The 22,988-nt window shown below is 35.5% G+C and overlaps 1 protein-coding gene across 1 annotated transcript; it reads left to right on the plus strand.

Annotated features, from left to right (window-relative positions):
* Positions 1–2,202: 2,202 nt before the first annotated feature.
* Med30 (mediator complex subunit 30) lies at positions 2,203–20,756 on the plus strand. Its single transcript, XM_015486394.2, has 4 exons — positions 2,203–2,546; positions 9,657–9,815; positions 11,702–11,806; positions 20,364–20,756. Exons 1-4 carry the CDS (start codon positions 2,370–2,372, stop codon positions 20,457–20,459), a joined length of 537 nt encoding a protein of 178 aa, XP_015341880.1. The 5' UTR covers positions 2,203–2,369; the 3' UTR covers positions 20,460–20,756.
* The last annotated feature ends 2,232 nt before the right edge of the window (positions 20,757–22,988 follow it).

The following is a 22,988-nucleotide window of genomic DNA, read 5'->3' on the forward strand; positions in this document are numbered from 1 at the left end:
AATTTTAAAATGCAATTTAAATAAAAAAATAATTATTTCCCACTTTAGTTACACCATGCCTGACTGAATTGTCAAAAAGTGAAAGTACAAAGTACAGCTAGGAGAGGTAGTGCACACCAGTAATCCCAGTGAAGTGAGGGGGCTGAGGCAGGAAGATTTCAAGTTCAAAGCCAGCCTCAGCAACTTAGCAAGGCCCTAAGCAACTCTGTGAGACCCTGTCTCTAAATAAAATATAAAAAACGGCTGGAGATGTGGCTCAGTGATTATGCACTCCTGGGTTCAATCCCTGATACAAAATATATATGTATTATTTTATTTATAAATTTACATATATAAACAAAGTACATCTACTGAGAGGACAATAATAGGAAAGAATTAAGGATGAATTCAATATAAGAATGTGCTTTTCTTAAAAACATATATATATGGGCATCCTTGATTACTTCCTCTCCTCGTGCTCCCAATGAAGTCAACATCGAGTCCTCTAGATTCTATTTACTAAGTGATTATTCACGGTTACCCACAGTGCCACTTCTCTGATTCAGATCATGGTGGTCATCATCGGCCCTCTTTCAGAGGAAGGAGGGGAACAGTACACACCACTATCCATTCTCTGTTTAATAGCCAGAATAAGTCTTCTAAATTGAATATTGCGGGTAATTATTCCTTCCTTCTTGGGACTCTTCAGTGGCTTGCCATTCACTCAGAATAAAGTCCAGACTGCTTTCTGTAATTTAGAAGATCCTCCCAGGTTTACCAGCCTTTAGCTATATTTCCCACCCCTCTGTCCTACCGCTAAACTTTCAGATTCTGTATAATATAGGGAAAGCTCCTTACCTTGAAAGGTGCTGGCACCAGCCTTCCTTTTCCCCAGTCCCTTCAAAGGAAAAACTCCAAACCCATTGTTCAGCACCCCTCCTCTGTCTACAGTCAGGTCCCAACTTACTCCCTTCATGTTGTTCCTAATATCCTAAATTGTTAGCACCCTCGTATCAAGACCTTGAAGTTTTGCATTTTAGTGTGTGTGTATAGGTTGAGGGAACTCAAACAAGCCAAAATTATATAAAATATAAAATTTAATATATACATCATATGAATTTATAAATAAATTATATAAAATATATAAAATTCTCTAAAACATCACAGCTGTCCCCCCACTTGAAATTTCACTTTGTGTAGTTTTAGATATCCAAGGTCAATCATGGTCCAAAAATATTAAATGAAAAATTTAAGAAATAAACAATTCTTAAGTTCTAAATAATTTAATCACAGTATATTGTAATACTTAATCCTCCTCCTCCTCCTCCTCTTCCTCCTCCTGGTGGTGTTGGTGGGGGAGGGTTGGTACAGGGGATTGAACTCAGGGGCATTCAACCACTGAGCCACATCCCCAGCCCTATTTAGTATTTTATTTTCAGACAGGGTCTCACTGAGTTGCTTAGCACCTCGCTTTTGCTGAGGGCTGGCTTTGAACTCTTGCCTCAGCCTCCGAAGCTGCTGGGATTACAGGAATGGGCCACCGCACCCAGCATACTTATTCTATTAGTTATTGTTACCAATCTCTTACTACGACTAACAAATTATATTTTATCTTACGCATTAAGGTATAGAAAATAGTTCAGTATATTGGGTCAGATCAAGGCATCTGGGTGTCTTAGAATTATCCACTTACAATAAAAGGGAACTACTATACTAAATATTAGAGACAGAAAGGAGAGTGAGTGCTTATCGTGCTCATTTTTACTTTGACTGGTCCCGGGACCAAAAGGAATCAGACAGGTCGATACCGTGTCACTGCGAAGCGTGAAGAACAGAAATTTTGTTCCAATTGAAGGTTGCCAATACATGCTGCAGGCAGTTAACAAGTACTTTAGCCATTTTGCGCCCACCTCCTAGCTGTAAAATGACAATAATACTACAAACCTCATCCGTTTGTTATGAGAAAATGCTGAGCAAGGAACCCAACATTAACTGAAAGACCGCTCTCAATTCCAACAAAGGCCTGACTCCAGGTAAGATCTGTGGGCAAGTCTACCCCACCTCCACCACAAGTACCGCCCCCTTTTGCCAGAAAGCTTTTAGTGATTGGCTACTTAACCCTTCCGTCTCGCTCGCCCGGGTGTGCGGTCCAATGCCGGCCGGTTGCGCATGGAGACAGGTTCCCAGGCTCTCTGAGTGGGCGGTGTGCCTGTGACGTTTTTACGACGTATTGCGTCACCGTGGGCGGAAGTGGCGCCGGTTGTTTTGAAATCGGCTGGCCCGGGGCTTTCGAGTTCCTTCCCACGCAAAGGCCCGCCGTGTCCCAATTCCCGCCGGTCCCCTGACCACCTGCCTTTGTGCTCCTGCAGGCCGGGGGTCGCAGCCGCGCCATGTCCACCCCTCCGTTGGCCGCATCGGGGATGGCGCCGGGGCCCTTCGCCGGACCCCAGGCTCAGCAGGCCGCCCGGGAGGTCAACACGGCGTCGCTCTGCAGGATCGGGCAGGAGACTGTGCAGGACATCGTGTACCGCACGATGGAGATCTTCCAGCTCCTCAGGAACATGCAGGTGGGCGTGCGACACGGGCAACTAGCGGGGTGCTTCTGGGAGTGAAAGGCTGGGCGTCAGTGGCGCTGCCCTGGGCAAACCTCAAGTGTAGGTCACCCCGTGTACACCCAGAAATGTCCCCCAAGGATGTGCCAGCCTCCAAATATCTGTAGGGGTGATGTTTTCCAGACCAGATTGCTCTACGATCGAAGCCACAGTTTCTAGATTCAACTGAGTTCTCTGTGTAAATCCCATACCTTTCAAGACACGGTGGGTCGCACTTCACTTCCTTCTTCAGATTATTCGAAAAATTTTTCCAGCAGAAATTTTCCTGTGGAGAGGAGGGCAGTTCAAGGAGTTGAAGAATTCACATTTTGCTAAACAACAAAAAAAAAGCCCTTTCCTTTTCTTGGCACTACTAATATACAATAAAACTATGTTCATTTAAATGAATGGACTTGTGAAACCGACACCACAGTCAAAATAGTGAACCTGTCGCCCCTAAAAGTTACCTCTTGCCCCTGTGAAATCTTTGCCTCCCATTCTCCTTCCTCGAGTAACCACCGTTTTCTGAAATTTTTGTTTTCTAGAGTTATATAAATGAAATCATACTGTATGTAGGCTTCTTTTGTCTGGTTCTTTGCCTCAGCGCTCATCAATAAGTCATTCCTTTTTATCGCCAAGTGGTGGTCTATTGTATGAATATGTCACAGTTTGTTCATCTGTTGATGGACATTTGGGTTGTTTCCACCTGGGGGCCATTGTAAATAAAGCTGCTATGAATGTTTGCTTACAAACCTTTGTGTGCACATGTTACACTTTTTCCTGAATGGATATTTTAGGGGTGTAACTGCAGAATCATAGGTTATATCTCTGTTTAACATCTTAAAAAATTTTCCAAAATAGCTGACCTATTTATATTTCAATTTGCACCTTTCAAATTTCCTAGTTACTCCTTATCCTCATCTGCACTTGTTGTTATATGTCTTTTTTGCTTTGCAGATACTTCTACCAGTGTTTGGCTCCTCTTTTCATTCTCTTCATATTACTTTTAAAGAACAGACATTTTTAATTTTGATGGAATTCAACTTGTTGATTTGTTCTTTTCAGAGTTTGGTTTTGGTGTCATACCTAGGAAATTTTTACCTAGCCCAAAATGACAAATATTTTTCCAATGCTTTCTTCCAGAAGTTTTGTAGTTCTAGTTTTCATATTTAGGTTTATAAACCTGTATTAGGTTAATTTGGGGGGGGGAGATTATAGTAATAGGTATGAGTCTAAATCCATTGTTTTCCTTTTAGGTATCCAATTGATGTACCACATTTTGGATAACTGGATAATTTTTTTTTTTATTTTTTGCCTTGCCAAATATTGAACCCAGGGTTTCACACAATCTAGGCAAGTGCTCTACCACTGAGCTACATCCCCAGCCCTGGCTGATCCATTTTTAATGCTTGCTTATCTGCATGCTATGAGATGCTGATTTCTTGTTTGACAGATGAAGATTTTGTAGTTAAGAGAGTTAAAGTGACATACCCAGAGCTAGTCGGTGGTAAATTTGAAGCCAGGTTTTCAGATTATTAAAATTTTATTTCTATGAGTGCCTAGCACATATTTTATTGCCTTCTTTTTTTAAGTGGTTAGGAGTTTTTCTCCTGATTTTATGAGTAACTCTGTTTTGTGAAAATTTACTTTACCTTTACCACTGAGCTAAACCTCAGTCCTTTGTATTTTTTTAGTTTGAGACAGGGCCTCACTAAGTTGCTGGGGCTGGCCTCAAATTTCCTATTCTCCTGCCTCAGCCTCCCCAGTCACTGGGATTAGAGGCATTGTGCCATTCTGCCCAGCTTTGTGGAAGTCTTAAGACCATTATCAATAAGTGAGTGTGAAATATAATACAAAGAAAATTCAAGAGAAGATCAAAACTCTTTAGCAGTTATTTTAAAAATAAATAGATTCATATCTAAAATGGTTAAGATGTGAATTAAATGATGTGTTAGAGTTTAGCATATAATGTATTTTTTGATTTTTAACCTGCTGTATGTAAAGTACTAAATTAGGGCCAGAAGAGGAAATAGCTATCATCTATCAAGTACTTTTCTTGGTGAAATATACAGTTGTAGAGACATTTTCAATAAATATTTTTTATCCATATTTAACAGTTAAGGGAAATGAGCTTTGAAGAGAGAAGTAACTCCCTGTTAACTTCCTTATATTATAAATTTGCTATCAAATTGTCTATATTATTAAAAGAGATACAATGCAGGTCATGCCCACATAGAACTAAACTCTTTCACAGTGTGTTATCAATTACTATTCCATGTGGATCTATATTCAAAGCTAATTGGTAGGGGGCTAGGATAGTTATTTGCATGGTCTGACTTACCTGAGGCCCTGTGGAGCACATTGCAGTTGACCAAAAAGGTAACAACAGTGTGCCCCTTCCTTTCTAAAACTCTGTAAGAAGAGGTAAAAGGATGCTCTTAACTGCATATCATCTGGTTATTTTTTAATGCAGTGGCTCCCTCATCCACATTTTGAGTTATCCATGGTCAACCATCATCCAAAAATGTTAACTAGGCCTTTTGAGAAAGAGAGGGAGTGTTAGCTTTCCATTGTTGTGACAAAATACCTGAGAAAATCAATTTAAGAGGAAAGAGATTTATCTTGGCTCACAGTGTGAGAGGTTTCAGTCCATGTCACTTTCAGTGTATTGATTCTGGGCTTGTGGTGAGGTAGACCCTTACGGCAGGGAGCATGTATTTGAGAATAGTTGCTCAGTTCATTGCAGCTAGGAAGCAAAGAGAATGCACAAGAGAGGAAGGCAACAAAATATACCCTTCCAGAGTCCACCCTCCTGACCTACTTCCTCTAGATAGACCCCCACCTCTAAAGGTTGTGCCACTTACTAATAGTGCCACAGGTTGGCAACCTGGGCTTTAGCAGGTAACCTTTTGGGGACATTCAGATCCATACCATAACAGAAACCACATTTTCATGATATTTATAACAATATATTGTTATAATTATTCTATTTTACTTGTTGTTCATGTACTGTGCCTGATTTTTTAATTAAATTTTCTCACGTGTTTGTATATGTAAGAAAAACTAGTATATATAGAATTCTGTACTATCGCTGGTTTCAGGCATCCACTGGGGATTTTTGGAAAGTATTCCTCTCTGAGAAGAAAGAAAACTACATTTTTTTAACCATTCAGATTTGAAACCATCCTCTGTATTATTAATCCATAAAGGTAGAGTGGTGTAGTACAAACTGCTAATGTTGTTTCCAAGCATTTATTTTAGAGAAATGGTTTTTTAGATGTTAGGTGTCTGTTTTCTGCTTAAGAGTCTGATGAAAACCATGGGCTCTTCTAAGAAAAATGCAAAAGCACATTTTGAAAATAAGTTTGGGGAGTTAAAGAATATATCCCCAATTATCCCTAAATCCCTGATTAAGATTCCTTGTGAAAAAAATGGCATTGCTTTGGTTCTGTTTATTATCCTGTAAATCTCTTATTTTATTTTTGGCATACATAATACATTCAGAATTCAGAAATAAAACAGAACGTTTTCCCTCCCATTCCTATTAAGTTGGTACCGAATCCATCTCTGCTGGCAGTGGTTGTTAACAATGCTTACTTCTAATGTTGTGTATCCTTAAGCAAATGTGTATATATATTTTTCATTTCCCCCTTTTGCACTGATAGTAGTATATTATACACATTTTGAATCTTGTTTTTTACATTGAGTGTATCTTGATACTTATTCATGTCTGTACAGAAAGGTCTCCCTTTTGCTTTTTGTAGTATATGTTGTTCTGCTGCATGGAAATCCTATAATTTATTAAAACTTTTCTCTAGTGAGACCATTTATACTGCTTTTAATTTCTCACTGTTAGGCTGCAGCAAATCATCTCCTACACAAATGTGCAAGTGTGCTTTAGGATACGTTTTTGAAATAGCTGTGTGCTTATCTAATTAGATAAGTTTTGATGAATTGTCCTCCACAGGGATTGTACTAGTTTATGCGACCATATCTTGACTAAGACCAACACAGTATATTATTAGTTTTGGATCTTTGATCACTTGATAGATAAAAATTTTACCTTATGTTTCTCTTAATTTGATTAATTTGACTATTTCTTTATAAATGTACAAATCATTTATACTTTCTTTATGCTAAATGTTTATATATGTTATTTGCCCATTTTTTTCATCATTTTTGTGGAACATCTTTTTTACTCTGTTCACCAGTTTGTAGGAACGTGCTGTTTATGATATAACTTGCAAACATATTTTTTCAGTCTTTTGATGTTTTGTTGTTATTTATTTATTTGCTCTGCCTATGGTAGTTTTTGCTATGCATGCTTTTGAAAAAATGAATTTATTTATCTTTAAGGGCTTCTAGATTCTATGACTGGTTAGGAAGGCCTTCCCTGCTTCAAAATTAGGAAGAGTTCTGGGGGTTTTTTGTTTCAGTTTTTTGCTTTTAAAACTTTGGTCATTATGGAATTTATCCTATTGTAAAGTGTGAGGTATGGCCCTAGCATTACTTTTTTCAAAAGGCCGATGAATTCATTTTCCTCCTCCATCCATTCCTATGCTACTATACACAAATGACTCTATTTTTGAAATGTTCTATTCCACATATCTGTCTGTCTTTTAAGGATTAAAGCCAAATTTTTAAAATATTTTTTGATGCTTTCTTCTGTTTACATTTATTTTTTAAATTTATTATTAAATTTTTGAGTTGTAGATGGACACGATACTTTTATTTTATTTTACATTATTTATTTTTATGGTGCTGAGGATTGAACCTAGTGCCTCACACATGCAAGGCAAGCACTCCACCACTGAGCTACAACTCCAGCCCTTCATTTATTTTTCAGAGTATTCCTGGCTCTTCCTGCTTGTTTAATTTTCTCTGTGTTAGAATGAACTTTAGTTGTAAGAAAAACCTATCAGTGTTTTCTTTAGATTTATTAAACCTAGAAAGATATCATTATGATGTTGAGTCTTAATAAACCAGCCAAAGACATGGAATATCCTTTATTTCCCTAAGAAGTATGTTAAGTTTCATTTTTATTTTTATTGAAATTTGTTCCTAGATCTTTAATCATTTTTGTCACCATTATTATGGCCATTTTCTTTGGGTTTATTTTTATAGATAAAAGCAAAGCCATTTCTTTTTCTCTATTATTTTTGTACTCATCCCCTTATTGAATTATTTTAATTTTGGTAGTCATTATCATTTCATTTATAAATAGTGACTATTATACAGCTTCTTTTTATTGTTTCAACCTCCCCCTTACATTTTCTTCTCTGATTATATTAGCTACCACCTCTAGAACAGTGTTCATTAGTAGTATTACTGGTCTTAGTAGACATCCTTTTCTGTTCCAGACCTTAGCAGAATGTTTCTGATATTTTCACATTAACCATGTGCTGAGTTTTTAACTGAGATGAATATATTTTATTATACTGAGGAGTCTTATTATGTTTTATATTTATTTTAAGTGTGGATATTGAATTTAGTTGAATGCTTTTTTAGTGTCTAGATGTATGATGATGTTTATCGCCATCTATCCAAGCTGGTGACCTATGCTGGGTTCACAAAATCTGACTATTCCAATAATTTAAGAAAACAGTGAAGAAAGCACACAAACACACAGAAGTACCTTTTCCAAATCAGGGGCGGCTCTGTGACCTTAGGGATCCGTGGAAAGAGAGAAAGCCACTGGAATTCTTTATTCGTATACAGGGGACACACAAGGGGAGGTTCCATGGAACATTCTATCCCAAAAAGGGCAAAGGGGTAGGATTACAAAGGAACAGTGGGTGTAATTCAGCCCCATCTGGTGATGCCCACTCCTGAAGCCACACCTTCCTTATCTGAGCAGAGGTAAAGCACAGTGTATTACGGGGTGCAATAACTGTTCAGCACCCCTTTACTCAGGACTTACAGGTGCACACATAGCTTCTGTCCAGAGTGGCTTCTGACAGATGTATTTATGTTTTTCATCCACAGTCATGAGTGAGATGATTATTGATGAGCTTTTCAGCTGAGGAGTGAGATCAAGGGATCTTCAAGGCTGTTACCATGTATGCTATGTAATATGGTAACCTCATTTCTTTCATGTTGACTGCTACCCCAGTTTCTAGAACAATGCCTCACACATTTAAAGTATGCAGGGGGCTGAGGCTATAGCTCAGTTGGTAGAGTGTTTGCCCTGCATACACAAGGCCCTGGGTTCAATCCCCAGCACACACACACACACACACACAAAAAGAATGGAGGAATTTTTTGAATCAATTTTTCCTTTCTTGAAGAAGCTGCTATAAAACTAATATTGAAATTGACTAAGTTAGGCAAATTGGAGGGGGATTCTTTGCATTTCTAAAGGATTGACAGATTTTATCAAGAGTTCTTTCGTGACACTTCTCATTGAAGGGTTAAGTGTAGATTTGTGGATAAAATAACTCATTAAAGTAAAATAATTCAGACTGTATGTTAAAACCTATGGATGTGTTTGCACTATACTGCATGTGGTGATACAAATATAAGTGTCAGCTTTATTAAATAGAAAATAGGGGCAAAGTATTAAATGTAGTAAATGCCACAAGAAAGGTACGAAGTGCTTCTCTATACAAGATAAAATCGTTATACTCCTTACTATCATCCACACATGAAAGCAGGGGTATACTTAAATTTTCTCTGAATTGTTAGTGTCTGGGAAAGTTCACACATTGAGAATTCATGGTAAGAAATCTTCCAAACTGTCCCCTGGGTTTTGCTAGCTGAACCCTTAGTAATATGTCCTTTTAGAGTGGGTTGCCTTTGATAGTATACCACATTACTTTGAAACATGCAAAGTGTTTTAATACTTGAGAATTTCTGAAAAATCTTAATAATATTTCAGATAATTTAAGATGATCTACTTCCTTTCAAACCATTGTATTTGGAATGGGAAATTTGGAAAATGAGAAAAAAGAAATTAATTATTCAAGCCTATCTTATATGTCTTTTATCAACAGTTTACTTTTATGCAGTACTTAAAATTTTTGTTAGCTTTACCTATTAAAAATCTTAATTTACATTTATTTTCATTGTTCTGTTTTGCCTGCTAAGCTGCCAAATGGTGTCACTTACCACACTGGGACATACCAAGACCGGTTAACAAAGCTACAGGATCATCTTCGCCAACTTTCCATTCTCTTCAGGAAGCTGAGATTGGTTTATGACAAATGCAATGAAAACTGTGGGGGAATGGATCCCATTCCAGTAGAGGTAATTTTTTGTGAGACGGGCATGAATATGAGATGTAAGATAGTGGCGGGACATTTGTAGTTTTTTTTTTTTTTTCTCTCTCCTTTTCAGTATTTCCTTTCAGTATTTTCAGATTTTGAATTTTTATTGGTTTCCCTTTTAACCAGAGAAGATGAAAATATGATATATATGTGTAGAGTTACTGCTATATTTTCACATTAATAATTTCTTCTAGACTTAACTTCAAGGCTGCTTGTGGCTTTTGTTGGTGGCATTAGGAGGAAAGGGCTGTCTATGACAATTTTTGTCATGGTTGTCAGCATCTCCTTTTATTTAAATCAATGCATGATTTTTTTTAAGTAGGAGTTTTAATAGTGTTATAAAATACCTTTAAAATGGTTTTCATGAAAGTTTTTTACAGTTAAAAGATTTTTAATCAGTATTGATTTAGGTTTGATTTGTAGTCAGGTGGAAGCACTCTGTTTGAAACATATAATTTCTAAATTTAGTCTTGGGTTACAGATATATTTAGTTAACTAGGTGTGTTTATTTCTCTAAGTAGCATTTTCCTGTTGACATATCTTTGTCACCTCACGTAGCTGGGAAGCTTATATGTTCTCTCACTACCTGTAAAGGACAATTTTGAGTGATCAGTATGTAAGAGATGAACAGAGAAAGAGTTAAATGCAAAACAGCCTAAAAAAGAAACGGTCAAAGATGTGAGAGGAAGATCAGGAATGTGGTTGACATTGTCAGATGTTCCAGAGGTTGAGGAAAATTAGGAATGAAAACTGTCCCCTGGGTTTTGCTAGCTGAAAATCATTGGTACATTTGAGTAGAGTGAGCTTTGGAGAAACATGTAGCATGAAGTTAGATCACAGTGATTTGAAGATTAAACAGGAAGTAAAGAGCTGGAACCAACAATTAGAGAAGCATAAATAAATAAAAAAGGAAAGAAGTAGATGGAAGGAAAGATGGAAGCAAGAGTTTGGGGAGTTTTTGCTCTCAAAATGGAAAAGACTGGAACATATTTAGATGATAAAGGAGGAAAAGTGTAGGGAGAGACTGAAGGAAGAGGAATGAGTGAAGACAGGGCAGAAGAATCAGCACAGACTGCATGCACATTAATTATCTGAAGAAGGAAGGACAGCTCTGTATTAGGAGAGCAAAGGGACAAAGAGTGAATGTAGATATGGGTAAGTTTGTATTTGTCCCAAGAACAGGAAGAAGTTTGGAGAGGCAGCTGCCACTTTGACCAGTTATATTCTTCTGGCCTGTTCCCACATACAGTACCAGATGGCGGAAGCTGTTAATTCCTGAATTCTGCAGGGGGCTTCTTTAGTGGACTTCATCACAAACCACACACGTTTAATTATAATTCTGCTATTAGTTTCACTGATTTGTAAATTTGACCTAACAAAAAGAGATTCTTGACAATGAAAAGATGTTAAGACATCTAGAAATTTGCATGCATACTGAAGTTTCAGATGGCATGTTAATGTAATCCATGCAGTTCTTTCCTTCTAGTAAAGAGGAAGGAAAGAGCCCATCTTATTTATCTCAAACTGTAACTCACAAATCTTACTTGACTTTAGTTTTGCAGTGTCTTATCCAGTGTCTGCCAATCAAATATTTGCTGATTGAATGAGTAAGATATTATTTAATTATATGTGACAACCAGTGTTATAAAGGCCTTTTGCAAAAGAAACCCAAAGGGTAATATATAGAATGCATCAAAATAATAAACTTCTAAAACTGCTATTTCAGGTAATTGTCAGAATTGAAATTTATTTTTAAACTACTAAAAGTATGAAAATTGGCATTAATCTGATACATCCTCTATACCAGTCTAATTGGACAATTCAGATCACATTTTTTATTTTTAACTTTTGTTCCTCACTCTTTAGCAACTTATTCCATATGTAGAAGAAGAAGGCTCAAAGAATGATGATCGGGCTGGCCTGCCACGTTTTGCTAGTGAAGAGAGACGAGAGATTGCCGAAGTAAATAAAGTGAGTTATTCATCTGTATGTTGTACATTTAAGAACTCTTGATAAAAAAATACTAACAAGTCCATTGTAACTCAAAACATAATTTAAATTGTAGAATTACATAATATTGTTTTTGTGGCAGACTCATCCTATTTAGAATGAAGAACTAAGGTAAGTAGAAATGTCTGAAGAGACACAAAATTCATTCAATAAAATTCTTAAAGAACCCCACAGATCTCCATGACAACCCATTTACTTTTCTCTTTTCTAAGCACAAGTCTGCCTTGCTGTGTATGACATATTTTGAGCAGCAAATGATAAAAATTTACAAATAGGAAATGTGAATATCTCAATGCCGGAATAAGAAAGTGAGAAATAGCAAAGCATTAATTTGTTGCCCCCCCAAAAGTTCCTGACTGGAATGCATTTATTGCCCAATACTTTTAAAAGTTCAGAAGACAGTGTTCAGATAGTTCTCATGCAACACACAGAACAATAGGGAGAGTTGTCAGTTCATTCTGTGCAAATGTGACCTAAACTTACCAAAACCTAACAGAAGTTACACAGTGAATAGAACTACCAACCTCCCTCTTTCACTTGTAAATTCAGCTCACTTCTCTGACATTCTGTATTCTGGTTAGTAGGATACATCAGAGTATTAACAATACATCTTAGCTAAAAATGATTTTCTGAGGTTCATAAGCATAATTTCTATATATATATATGTAATATGTAATGTCAGTAGATTACACTGAAAAATATTTTCTCAGGTGTCTGAAAGACATTTGATAGACATCAATACCAATTGCTAATCCAAAGAGCACTGAAAACAATTAGCAATATAGTTTCTTTTTTCATCTTTTAATTTCAGATAAATAGCCAACAATTTTTATACAGGTGAAATAAAGAAGTATATTCCTACCAAAAATTGGCATAAAATAAGTTGCTGTATACACTAATGTTTAACATTATTTTTGAAGTTTTAGGCAGTACAAAAAGACAATAAACAAATGTTAGGACATAAGAGTTGTAATATTATCTACAGGCTTATTAAAATGCTCAAAGAAATTCATTTGATAAATGACTAGAGTCTGTAAAAGTTCCATAAAATGGCTTAATACAAGATTGACACCAGGCTCTTATAATGCTGTAAACCAATTAGATTATAAGGTTTTGTTCACAATTACAAGAAATATTGAGTAGATAGGGATTACATCAATAATATGTGTGGCAAACCTTACTATGATACATAAATACATTTAAATAATTAAAGAGCATACAGAATTTTGAGGAGGGCAGTGGGTATTATAAAAATTCCAACATTGATCATTTCATTGTTTGATTATCAAACTATGAAGGCAGTAACAGTCCAGATCCAAACAGGACTTTTCTCAAAATCATACAGAAGTAGGAATTTATTTTAGTGCAGTGCCAATCAAGAAATAAATCCCCAAAAAAATCCAAATGAAATTTTTTTTTCTTGAAAATAAAATTTCTAAGAAAATTTTGATTAAAACAACGAAGTAGAATACTTTTAAAATGTAATATGAAGATATTATAAAGATAGTAATTAAGCATGTAATACTGGTATAAATGCAGACAGATTAGTAAAATAATAGCCAAAAAATAGCCTTCCCATTGACTATGACAGAAGGATTATATAGAAAATCCATCTTAAAAAATAGGAGAGGAGAAACTAAACTAAACTACCTTTTACATTATATATAACATGTATCAAAATGAATTTCAGAGTTGAAAATAACATCTTCATAATAAAATATTAGACAATTAAAAGAAATATGTATTTCAAAACCTAGGAGAAAGGAAAACTTGGACTTTATGTCATAAAGTATAGTAGCTTTGTTTTAAAAGGTGAAATGCAGCTTAAGAAGAGTATTTCCCACAAATATGATAGTAGTCATGACAATTACAGCAAAGAACCCACAGAAGGAGATTGGTTAAAAATGAAAAGGGGACTAGGAACTTTTAATACATGGTGCTGGGCTGGGGTTATAGCTCAGTTGGTAGAGTGCTTTCCGCGCATGCACAAGGCCCTGGGTTCAATCCCCAGCACCACAAAAAAAAAAAAAAGATAGTGTTTGCTACTCTAAAGATGTGAGACATTTATTTGTTAAGAAGTGACATATTTCCATTAATAATATGTATATTTTTTTACTGCCTCTGCTCTCCTGAGCTCACCGAATCCAGCTATTGTGCTTCCCTTTGCAGGAGGCCTCCTGTTCCTAAGAGGGCAGGATGGGAGAAGGTGCACAGCCACCTGGTGACCAGGAGGGCAAGTTTGTGAGGCGCCTCGGGCTCTTCTAGTGGTACACCTCTGTGAGCCCCACCGCCAGTTATCATCCCAGGCCACCTGGGTGCCCTTGACATGGTGCTTGTCCCTCATTCTCTGGGGTGGTTCAGCCCTATTCTCAGTGGCAGACTCCTGCACCCTTTGGGTTGTAGACTCCTCCTCTCTGCCAAGTCATTGACTATCCCCTTCTTTTCTATTCATCCTAAACTTTACCTTCTTGCATCTGCTGCTCTTTCCTCTCTAGTAACTTGTCTCCCTATGAGTGGCTGGCTTTTTTTCCCCCCCACCTCTGCCATTTTCATTAAGGCTTTCAAAAAAGAAGAGATACATATGTGTATCTTGACCACAATATTTTTCTGGGTCAAGTGTTTTTTCAATGCACCAAAAAATACGCAGCATTTCAATAGATAGCCAGCATTTCTGAAGTTTATTTATGTAATAAAATTCAGTATTCCAAATGTTATTTTCCCATATAATTCAGATGTTAAACCAGGTTCTGCTTTAACTTCAGGAAATACTTTTTGTTATATTATTCAATTGCTGTTACAATGAGGAAAGAATGAATTTAGATATTTTAAATTAATCAGATTAAAATCCACACTCTGAATTTCTAAGGCAGTTGTTTTTTAAAAGAAAACTTAGGGGGAAAGTATCTTGTCTTGAGGAGCATGGGTAAGTGCTCATCCACTGGCCTCAAAGCACTCTTGTACTTGCTGGGTTTCTTCTTATTCCTGTATTTTGAGAAAGCACTGAAGAATTAGGTGGTGGGCAGAGGTGAAAGTTGGGACACAGCTAAGATCACTTAAAGTTTAGTCCCCAAAAAAAGCAGAAAGAAAGTAAACTACTGAAAAGCAAGTTAATACCAATAATTCATGAAATTCTTTTCCTCCAACTTCTTTACACCTTGTATCTCCCTTCTAAAATATAGGGTTAAAATATATTATCAACATTTTTTAAGATATGGAGCTCATGATTTATTGATACATGTATTTTTGCCTCAATGGCACTCATACCTGAGAGTATTTATGTGAAAACTATGTTAATTTAAGTAGCTGCCTTTGGATGACAGATTTCTTAATTTAATTGTTTAATCACATGGATGCTCTTAAAAATAAAAGGTTTTAATTTGTCAAGTATTGTTGAATATCTGTATTCATAAATTTTTGTCATTTCTATGTTAATCAAAGTACATTCTTATTATGGACCTAAAGTTTGCTTTTTGTTCATATACTTAGTAGGTACTAGAGTTTTAAAGTTTACAGAATTTTGCTAGTGTTTCATCAGCTTTCTGTTACTGTAACAAATATAGGAAATAAATCAGCTTCAAAGGAAACGTTTATTTTTCGGCTGACAATTTTGCAGCTTTCAGGCCATGACTAATTGCCCCCATTGCTTTGGGACTGCCTGTAGTGGCATAATACATCATGGAGCATGTGTTGTAGTACACACATTCACCTCTTGACAAGGTAGGAAAGAGGCAGAGAGGAGGAGACCAGAATCCCACAGTCCTCTTCAAGGGCTCGCCCCTCCCAGTTACCCAAAACTTCACCACCCTCCACCTTCATCACCTAGCTAAGGGTTAGGGACCAAGCCTTTAAGAATTGGGCCTTCAGGAGACACTTATCCAAACCACTGCAGCTATCTACACTGAAGCATCCAAAATATTTCTTGCCTACTTTGGTGTGGAGTATAAAAATGAAGAATTTTTAATAATGACCATCTCTTTTTTTTAATACCAAATGGCAATATTAAACAACAACAAAAAGAAGTTTGGAAATGATTGCCAAGGATTTTTGTTTTCTTGTTTTTTTCCATTTTTCTAGATTTGGGGGAAGCTTTATATTTTGCTCTTTGTTTGAATAATCAAATATTCAAGTGTTTGAGTGCTTTTTGTGTACAAGGCATTCTCCCAAATATCAGAATTTCTACCATGAACGAGCCTGAAGTGTTGTCTGCCCTCAAGCATGGTTCAGATGAAAGGACAGGTTTCTGCTTAGAGAACCTAAGGCTCTCTAATGGAAAGCAGCCCTGTTTCATGTACTCATGTCATGTTTTGATGGATCTTTGTAGAAACATCAGTATCACACCATATTTTTAAAACATTGGCATTTACTTGTATTAAATAACTAAGTTGCTTTATACATCTATAATCAGTGATAGAATTGTTTCTCATATTCAATTAAATATCTTCAGTTTTATTGTAATGCATATTTTTTATTCTGAATAAAATGAATATATTTATACTCCTTATTTCATCCACAATTGGTCATTTTCAATATTGCTATATCATCTACACGAATTGTACCAAACAGACTAGGTGTGTTTGCTGTCTAGTTTCTAACAATGCGTGTTAGCTACTATAGCACCTGAAACTTTGAGGCCCACTGTTGATGTACATAAATCATCAGATAACAAAATGGCCTGGTTTTATTCGCTTTTTTGGTTTAAATACTTTTCATTTTTTCTTTATATATCCTGGAATCTGTAAGCCCTGATGCCCAAGTAAAGGATAAATTCTTGTTTCAGAGTTTATGCTTTAGGGACATCAAAATATGTTTTATTTTGCTTAAGGCTATTCTGTTAATGGTAAAATAAAATTGAAAGAGATAGCAGGCAGCATTTACAGGGTTGACATATAATTGAGTCCAGGCATTTAGAAATTAAAGCATTTTGGGTCAAGTGTCACATCCTTTGTATGAATATTAAATTACATGGTATGACTTAGCATAAACATATTCTGTAAGTATCTACTCTGCTTACACATTCACCTGTTAATATAACAAATTAGGCACAGCTGATGGATTTTGAAAATAGCAGCTGTCAACCTCTGTTAAAATCAATCAGTGGCAAGATTGTATATATTAAATCCTATATCATGTCATGAAAATTTATTTACAATTTAACCACTAATAAGCATAACTGTCAGCTCTGCTGTTGATAGTTTCATGATGTGTTTTGACTCTAGATATTTTACTTGTATGCTAATTTTTTAATTTGAAACTTTATGGCATCTTTGAAAAAAACTATCCGAGTACTTTATATCATACTTTAAAAAAAAATCTTTTACTACTGTCTAGACTTGAATATTAATTTGAAAATACTCTTACTTAATTTTTTAGGAATTAATGAGGTGTTAAAAAGAAAATAAACCAGTATATTAGAATTTATATTTCCAAGTGAATTTTCTTGAAAGTAGTCTTTTTGGTAGACTTTACATTTATTCCAATAATGGTATCATTGTGTGAGCCATCTGCAAACCCTGTTCTGATACTGATATACATTCTGTTTTTAACCACTCAGCCCAGCCCTTAGTTTGCCTTTTTTTCCCCAGTTTAATGTTTTTATATATATATATAAAGATGTATGTATAATAAATCAAAATATAATTTTATTAATTCTAGTTCCTATTGTCTTTTTTTTTTTCTTTTTTTGTTTGTTTTTTTGGTACTGGATATGGAACTTAGGAACATTCAACCACTAAGCCACATCCCCAGCCCTATTTTATATTTTATTTAAAAAAAAGTCTCACTGAGTTGCTTAGCACCTTGCTGTTGCTGAGGCTGGCTTTGAACTCGTGATTCTCCTGTCTTAGACTCCTGAGACTGGGATTACTGGCATGTGCCACTGTGCCCTGTTAGTTCTAGTTACTTTCTGAATATTCAGTCACTGAGCTTATTTACCAGACTGGGCCTTTGAATGGATTTTAGCTGTGTCCAACACATAAAACCCTCCTCTTTCTCCGTTGTCATGGGCACAGTTTGGTCCAAGGTATTTTGGAGAATCCATTCCACTAGAGGTTAATCTTTTCATTACAGTTTAATCATCTCTCTTGTCTTTCAAGAATTTTAATGGGTCCCATTACCTACTGCCAAGCCCAAATGTATCCTCCTTGCACTCTTAGCTCACCACTAACTCTTCTAGACCCCGAACAAAAGTATTTTTCCTGTTTGCTGACCTTTTCAATCAGGCAGTGCCTTATCTTTTAGAGTTCCAGAGCATCTGATATTTTTCCTCTGCCATCCACCTTACCAGGTAATAGTCTAAGCATTTGGTCACTATGCTTAAACTTCCTCCTACTTGATGATGAAGTTCTGAAACTTTCAAAAGTGATTAGATCATTCAGAACTTAATAATTCAAATTAGTTTTTTAGAAATCAACTTACATTCTCTTCCTTTTATTCTTACTCAGTAGCTCTTGTCTTCATCTGTCACATGCCTCTGTAACCACTTGTCCTCTTATGTATGGGTGTACAGAAAATACAGGTGGCAGGGTCCTTAGATTCTATAGTCCCATTTTATTGATGAGATTGCTGAGAGGAAATTTATCTGAGATCGCATAGCAAGGTAGAGGCAGAGTTAGAACTGGGACTGGGATTGCCAGTCTCTCAATACTGCACCTTTGTTCCTTGGTTTCTCTGTGGTGCTTCTACCCTTGGTGGATGCAACTGTCTCTAGGATGAAAAAGACTTTATAAACTTGGCCATTCCTCATCTGTCACCTAATCTGGGTCAACTTTACTTGATAGTATATACACTGCTTCAATAACTGACTTCCAAATAGTTGGGATGATACAGCTTGGAAGATGGGTCATCTGAAAACTGAGTGAAGAGACTGAGTAGCTAAAAGTACCAAGTTTCTCTTCCTAAAGGCCATGTTAAAAGTGAGGCTCAGAGTCAAACCCGTGTTCTGTATGGTCAGATGTGTTAGGACTGTGCTGTGCTAATTCTTTCAAATATGAATTAAATTTAACATTATTAAAGATTATTAAAATCTCTGTGAATTCTTTTTCTTTTTTCTAGTAGTACTTTTTTTGTCTTCCCTTTTAACCATTTCATTCCTGTAACTTCTCTAACTCTGGATAGAAATAATATAAGCAACTTAGTTTGCATATATTAAATTTTAGTTTTTTGTTTGTTTTTTGTTTTGAGATGCTAGGGATCAAACCCAGGCCCTTATGCATGGCAGGCAAGTACTCTAGTGCTGAGTCACATCCCCAGCCCTTAGTTTGCCTTTTTTTTCCCCCAGTTTAATGTTTATATTTATATATATATAAAGATGTATGTATAATAAATCAAAATATATTCCTGTCATATACTGTCATATATATACAGCCATATATTTTGACATATTAAACGTGGAATATAGCTCATTCTAATTAGAATCCAGTTCTTGTAGTTGTACATGATGTGAAGTGTCACTGGTTGTGTATTTATATATGAACATAGGAAGCTATGTTAGTTTGCTTTTTAATGAAATCAAAACTGGGATTTTTTAGACCTTTTGTGATGATATATACTAGATTACCTGGAGATAGTTTAATATATCTTTAAAATAAACTAATTAAATAATGTATCTCCAAATGTAATGTTTCCAAAAAGTTATGGAATAATAATGATTGTTGTTACAATAACTAGTAAACACTAACTAGAAGCTCCTTATTATTTTCTTGTTTTTCCTAAGCAAATATTTACCACATAGGACTTGAAGAATGTTTAAAATGAATTGTATAGACTCTAATCTAGTAGAACCCAAGAATATGCACCTGCCACATGTGGTCTAGGCCTGCAGCAGATCTTAGTTGTGAAGATCATTGCACTTAACTCTGTGCCATTCTGTCTTTGTTTTCAGAATTGGAAATAGATTGCACTCCATGCTATGGGCAAACAGTGACTTCTCCCACATTTTTGAAAGACCAGTTGCATCAGGCATTCTATTTTTAGTTATAGTTTTATATTGATGGTTTACATTTTGTTCCTATCACTAACATTTGTTGAATGCTTACTTACATGCCAGGCAGTTCTGACGTTTTACATGAATCAGATCATTTAATCTTCCTAACAACTCCTATGAGATAGGTTCAGTTATTACCTTCATTTTTCTGATGTGAAAATAATTTTGGACAATGTCATCCATTTAATTAGGGAAGCAACTGAGTGTCTCAACACTCAGGAAATCTGGCTCAAGTGGGTGTTCTCTACCGTGATGAATCTAAGTACTTAGATTTTATAACAATTGAATACTTAGCTTATTTTCTTTGATGGTGGAGGTGGAAGAATAAATAGAGTTGGGGACTGGAGCTGAATTAGAATTCAAGATGCCCATCAGGGAAGATCTGGGGGCAGGAAAAGGTTGAGACCCGCCTTGCAGGAGTCTTAAGCTTAACTTCTATCTGGATTGTTAGAGTCCTAGCTTACGACATTTTAATCTTCTGACTTCATGGTCTATATTTCATGAAACATTCTTGATAAATTCTTTTTGTTTTCACAGAAACTCAAACAGAAGAATCAACAGCTGAAGCAAATTATGGATCAATTACGAAATCTCATCTGGGATATAAATGCCATGCTGGCAATGAGGAACTAAACTGATATTTAAATTTCCTGCTCTACACATATTATGCTGTTGTTTTTTTCCCTTAAATATATTTTCCCTTTGAAAAAGATTATTTATCTACTTTAATTTTAGTTACTAGAACTAAAGTTCCTATATTTACATTGTGGCTTTACTGTATTCATTAACTTTTTTTTTTTTTAATGCTGTTGATTCAATGAAAGAGTATTATAATAAACTGTGATAGGGCTTGAGCTTTGGTTAGTCTTCATGAATTGAATAATTGTTTATAAAAGCAAAATAAAGTTTTATATATATTTTTAAATTTGACCAATGGTTATACTCATTTCAGTTACCCTTTTAGAGTTTAAATCTATCTGTAGAGAACATCTCTACTATGGAGTAGTAACTAATGAGGATGCAGTACTATAGAGCCATAGCCCCACATTCTGGGAGGGTGTTCACTCAGAGTTGATGCCAGTTTACCCAGTCACTCATTAAACACATAGACCCCACTAACCCTCCAAATTTCAACTTTCTCTTTAGTGTATGGCAGTAGATTGAAAAAGGTAAATTCCATTGTAACGTGCTATTAGGCAAGCTAATCTCTTCTCATTGTAAAAATGATATATTCTTATTTCATCACATTCTGGCTTAAAATTTTGGTTGCAGATGTTAGACACTAAGTTCAATATAGATTAAGCCAAAAAGGGGATTTATTCCTGCAGCAAAAAAAAAAAAAAAAAAAGCAAAGATGTTAGAGAAGAGCTTCATAGAATTAAAGAAATTTGTGGAAACCAAGGCTTCAAAAATTAAAGCCAAGATTTAATGCCTCCAAGATTTTCTAAATCATCTACTTTCTGCTTGTTTCTGATGCCCTATTTCTTTTCACTGAAGACAGATTTTCTTAAAATGGCAGGAAAGATGCTCTCCACTGTCTTACCTTGATATCTTTTCTGTATCCTGATCATAAAGGATAAGCTGCTTCTTCACCAGTAAATTAAGAAATTCTCTAATGGACTCTAAAAATATTGGGTAATACAACCAACCAATGGGCCAATTATGTAAATTGGCACTATGATTAAAGTAACTTAGGTAAGAAATGCATTCTTATGGCCAGAATTGACTGCGGGAGACACGGAAGATTGTACCGGATAGGGAGCAAATTTTAGAAATAAGAAAAAGGACCAATAAGGAAAGTTTTCAAGTAAAACAGTGGCAACCATGGTCTACTGATGTTCTTCATTTGTACATAATACTATAGATATAATTCCAGTTATTCAAACTTCAAAAGCCAAAAAGCATTTGCAGAAAACCAAATGCATCATTCACTATTATGGGGGAAATTACTGGTCTTAATTTTAATTTTTTCTTTCTGAATTTATGGGCTTCTGTGTTAGCATTTTTCTTTGCAGCTGTTTCTTTGCAGCTGCTTCAATTAATTGCTGTGTGATTTTGTCAGGTCTTGGTTAGCCTGGGGTAAAGCATGTAGGAAAAGGCTAAGAAAAAAATAAAAGGAAAGCTCCAGCATTCTGGTAAGGACATTATCTTTAAAATGATTTGGCAATCTATGGCCTTGATCATTCAGACGTTAGATCCCTTGGCACCATTACACACCAAAACCTGTTAACTTGACATTTTGATGTAGTTCCAGCTTGAGTAATCCGTTTTTCTTTCCCTAAATTCCCACTGAAGTTTAAGCTAGACAGACGAGTTTTTCAGCCCTAGACTAAAATATGTGCTTGTCCTAAAGCTTCAAGTGTTTGTTATTCTGAGTGTCCTTAAATTTGTCTAACATTACTGGATGCCTTGAATTTTTGTCTAATCCTTTAAAACAGCAGGGCATCAAGAACTGATTTTTTAAGCATAAATGGAAAGAATAAGAGGTCATTTTTTTTGCATCTGATAGTCTCAAATTTTTTCTCATCTTTTTAAAATTAAAACATTAGTTATTTTTAAGTTTATATTTTTACATAAAATTGATATTATATACTAATGCAAGAGTCATACTTTCTTCCAAAAGTTCTTACTATTGCCAATACGTAATTTGCACTCCAAAAACTATTAGAAAATCAACAGATATTATAAATATCTCTGTGTTTTTAAGATCTTTATTATTCTTCCTCTGAGAGGATCACAAGACCACCAAAAGGCATGCTCTTTGTTAGAACTGCCTAAACTGTTTTAACTTTTGCGGATGTCTTCCTAAGGCTTATCTCTTCAATTTTAACATGCAAAAGAAACACTTGTATTTTTTAATGCACATTTTACTACAAATATATGGAATCAACCTCTAAAATAGAGGTTTAAAAATCTGCATATTTAACAAAAGTTTTTTAGGTGATATGTTACTGGAACTGAAAAATATTGCCCTCAACAGTTTAATGAGAGTTGTAAGTACTGTAATAGGAAAGAACCTTGAAAATAGCAGTAGTGATATAAAATTAAACCCATATTCGGGCATTTTGAGTAGTTAAAAATTATATTCTATGTCAACAGTTCTCAACCATTCTTCTACAATAGAATCAACTGGGGAAATGTCAAAATTCCCTATACCAAAGA

This window comes from Marmota marmota, unplaced genomic scaffold (genome assembly GCF_001458135.2).
Source record: "Marmota marmota marmota unplaced genomic scaffold, marMar, whole genome shotgun sequence".
NCBI lineage: Eukaryota > Metazoa > Chordata > Mammalia > Rodentia > Sciuridae > Marmota > Marmota marmota.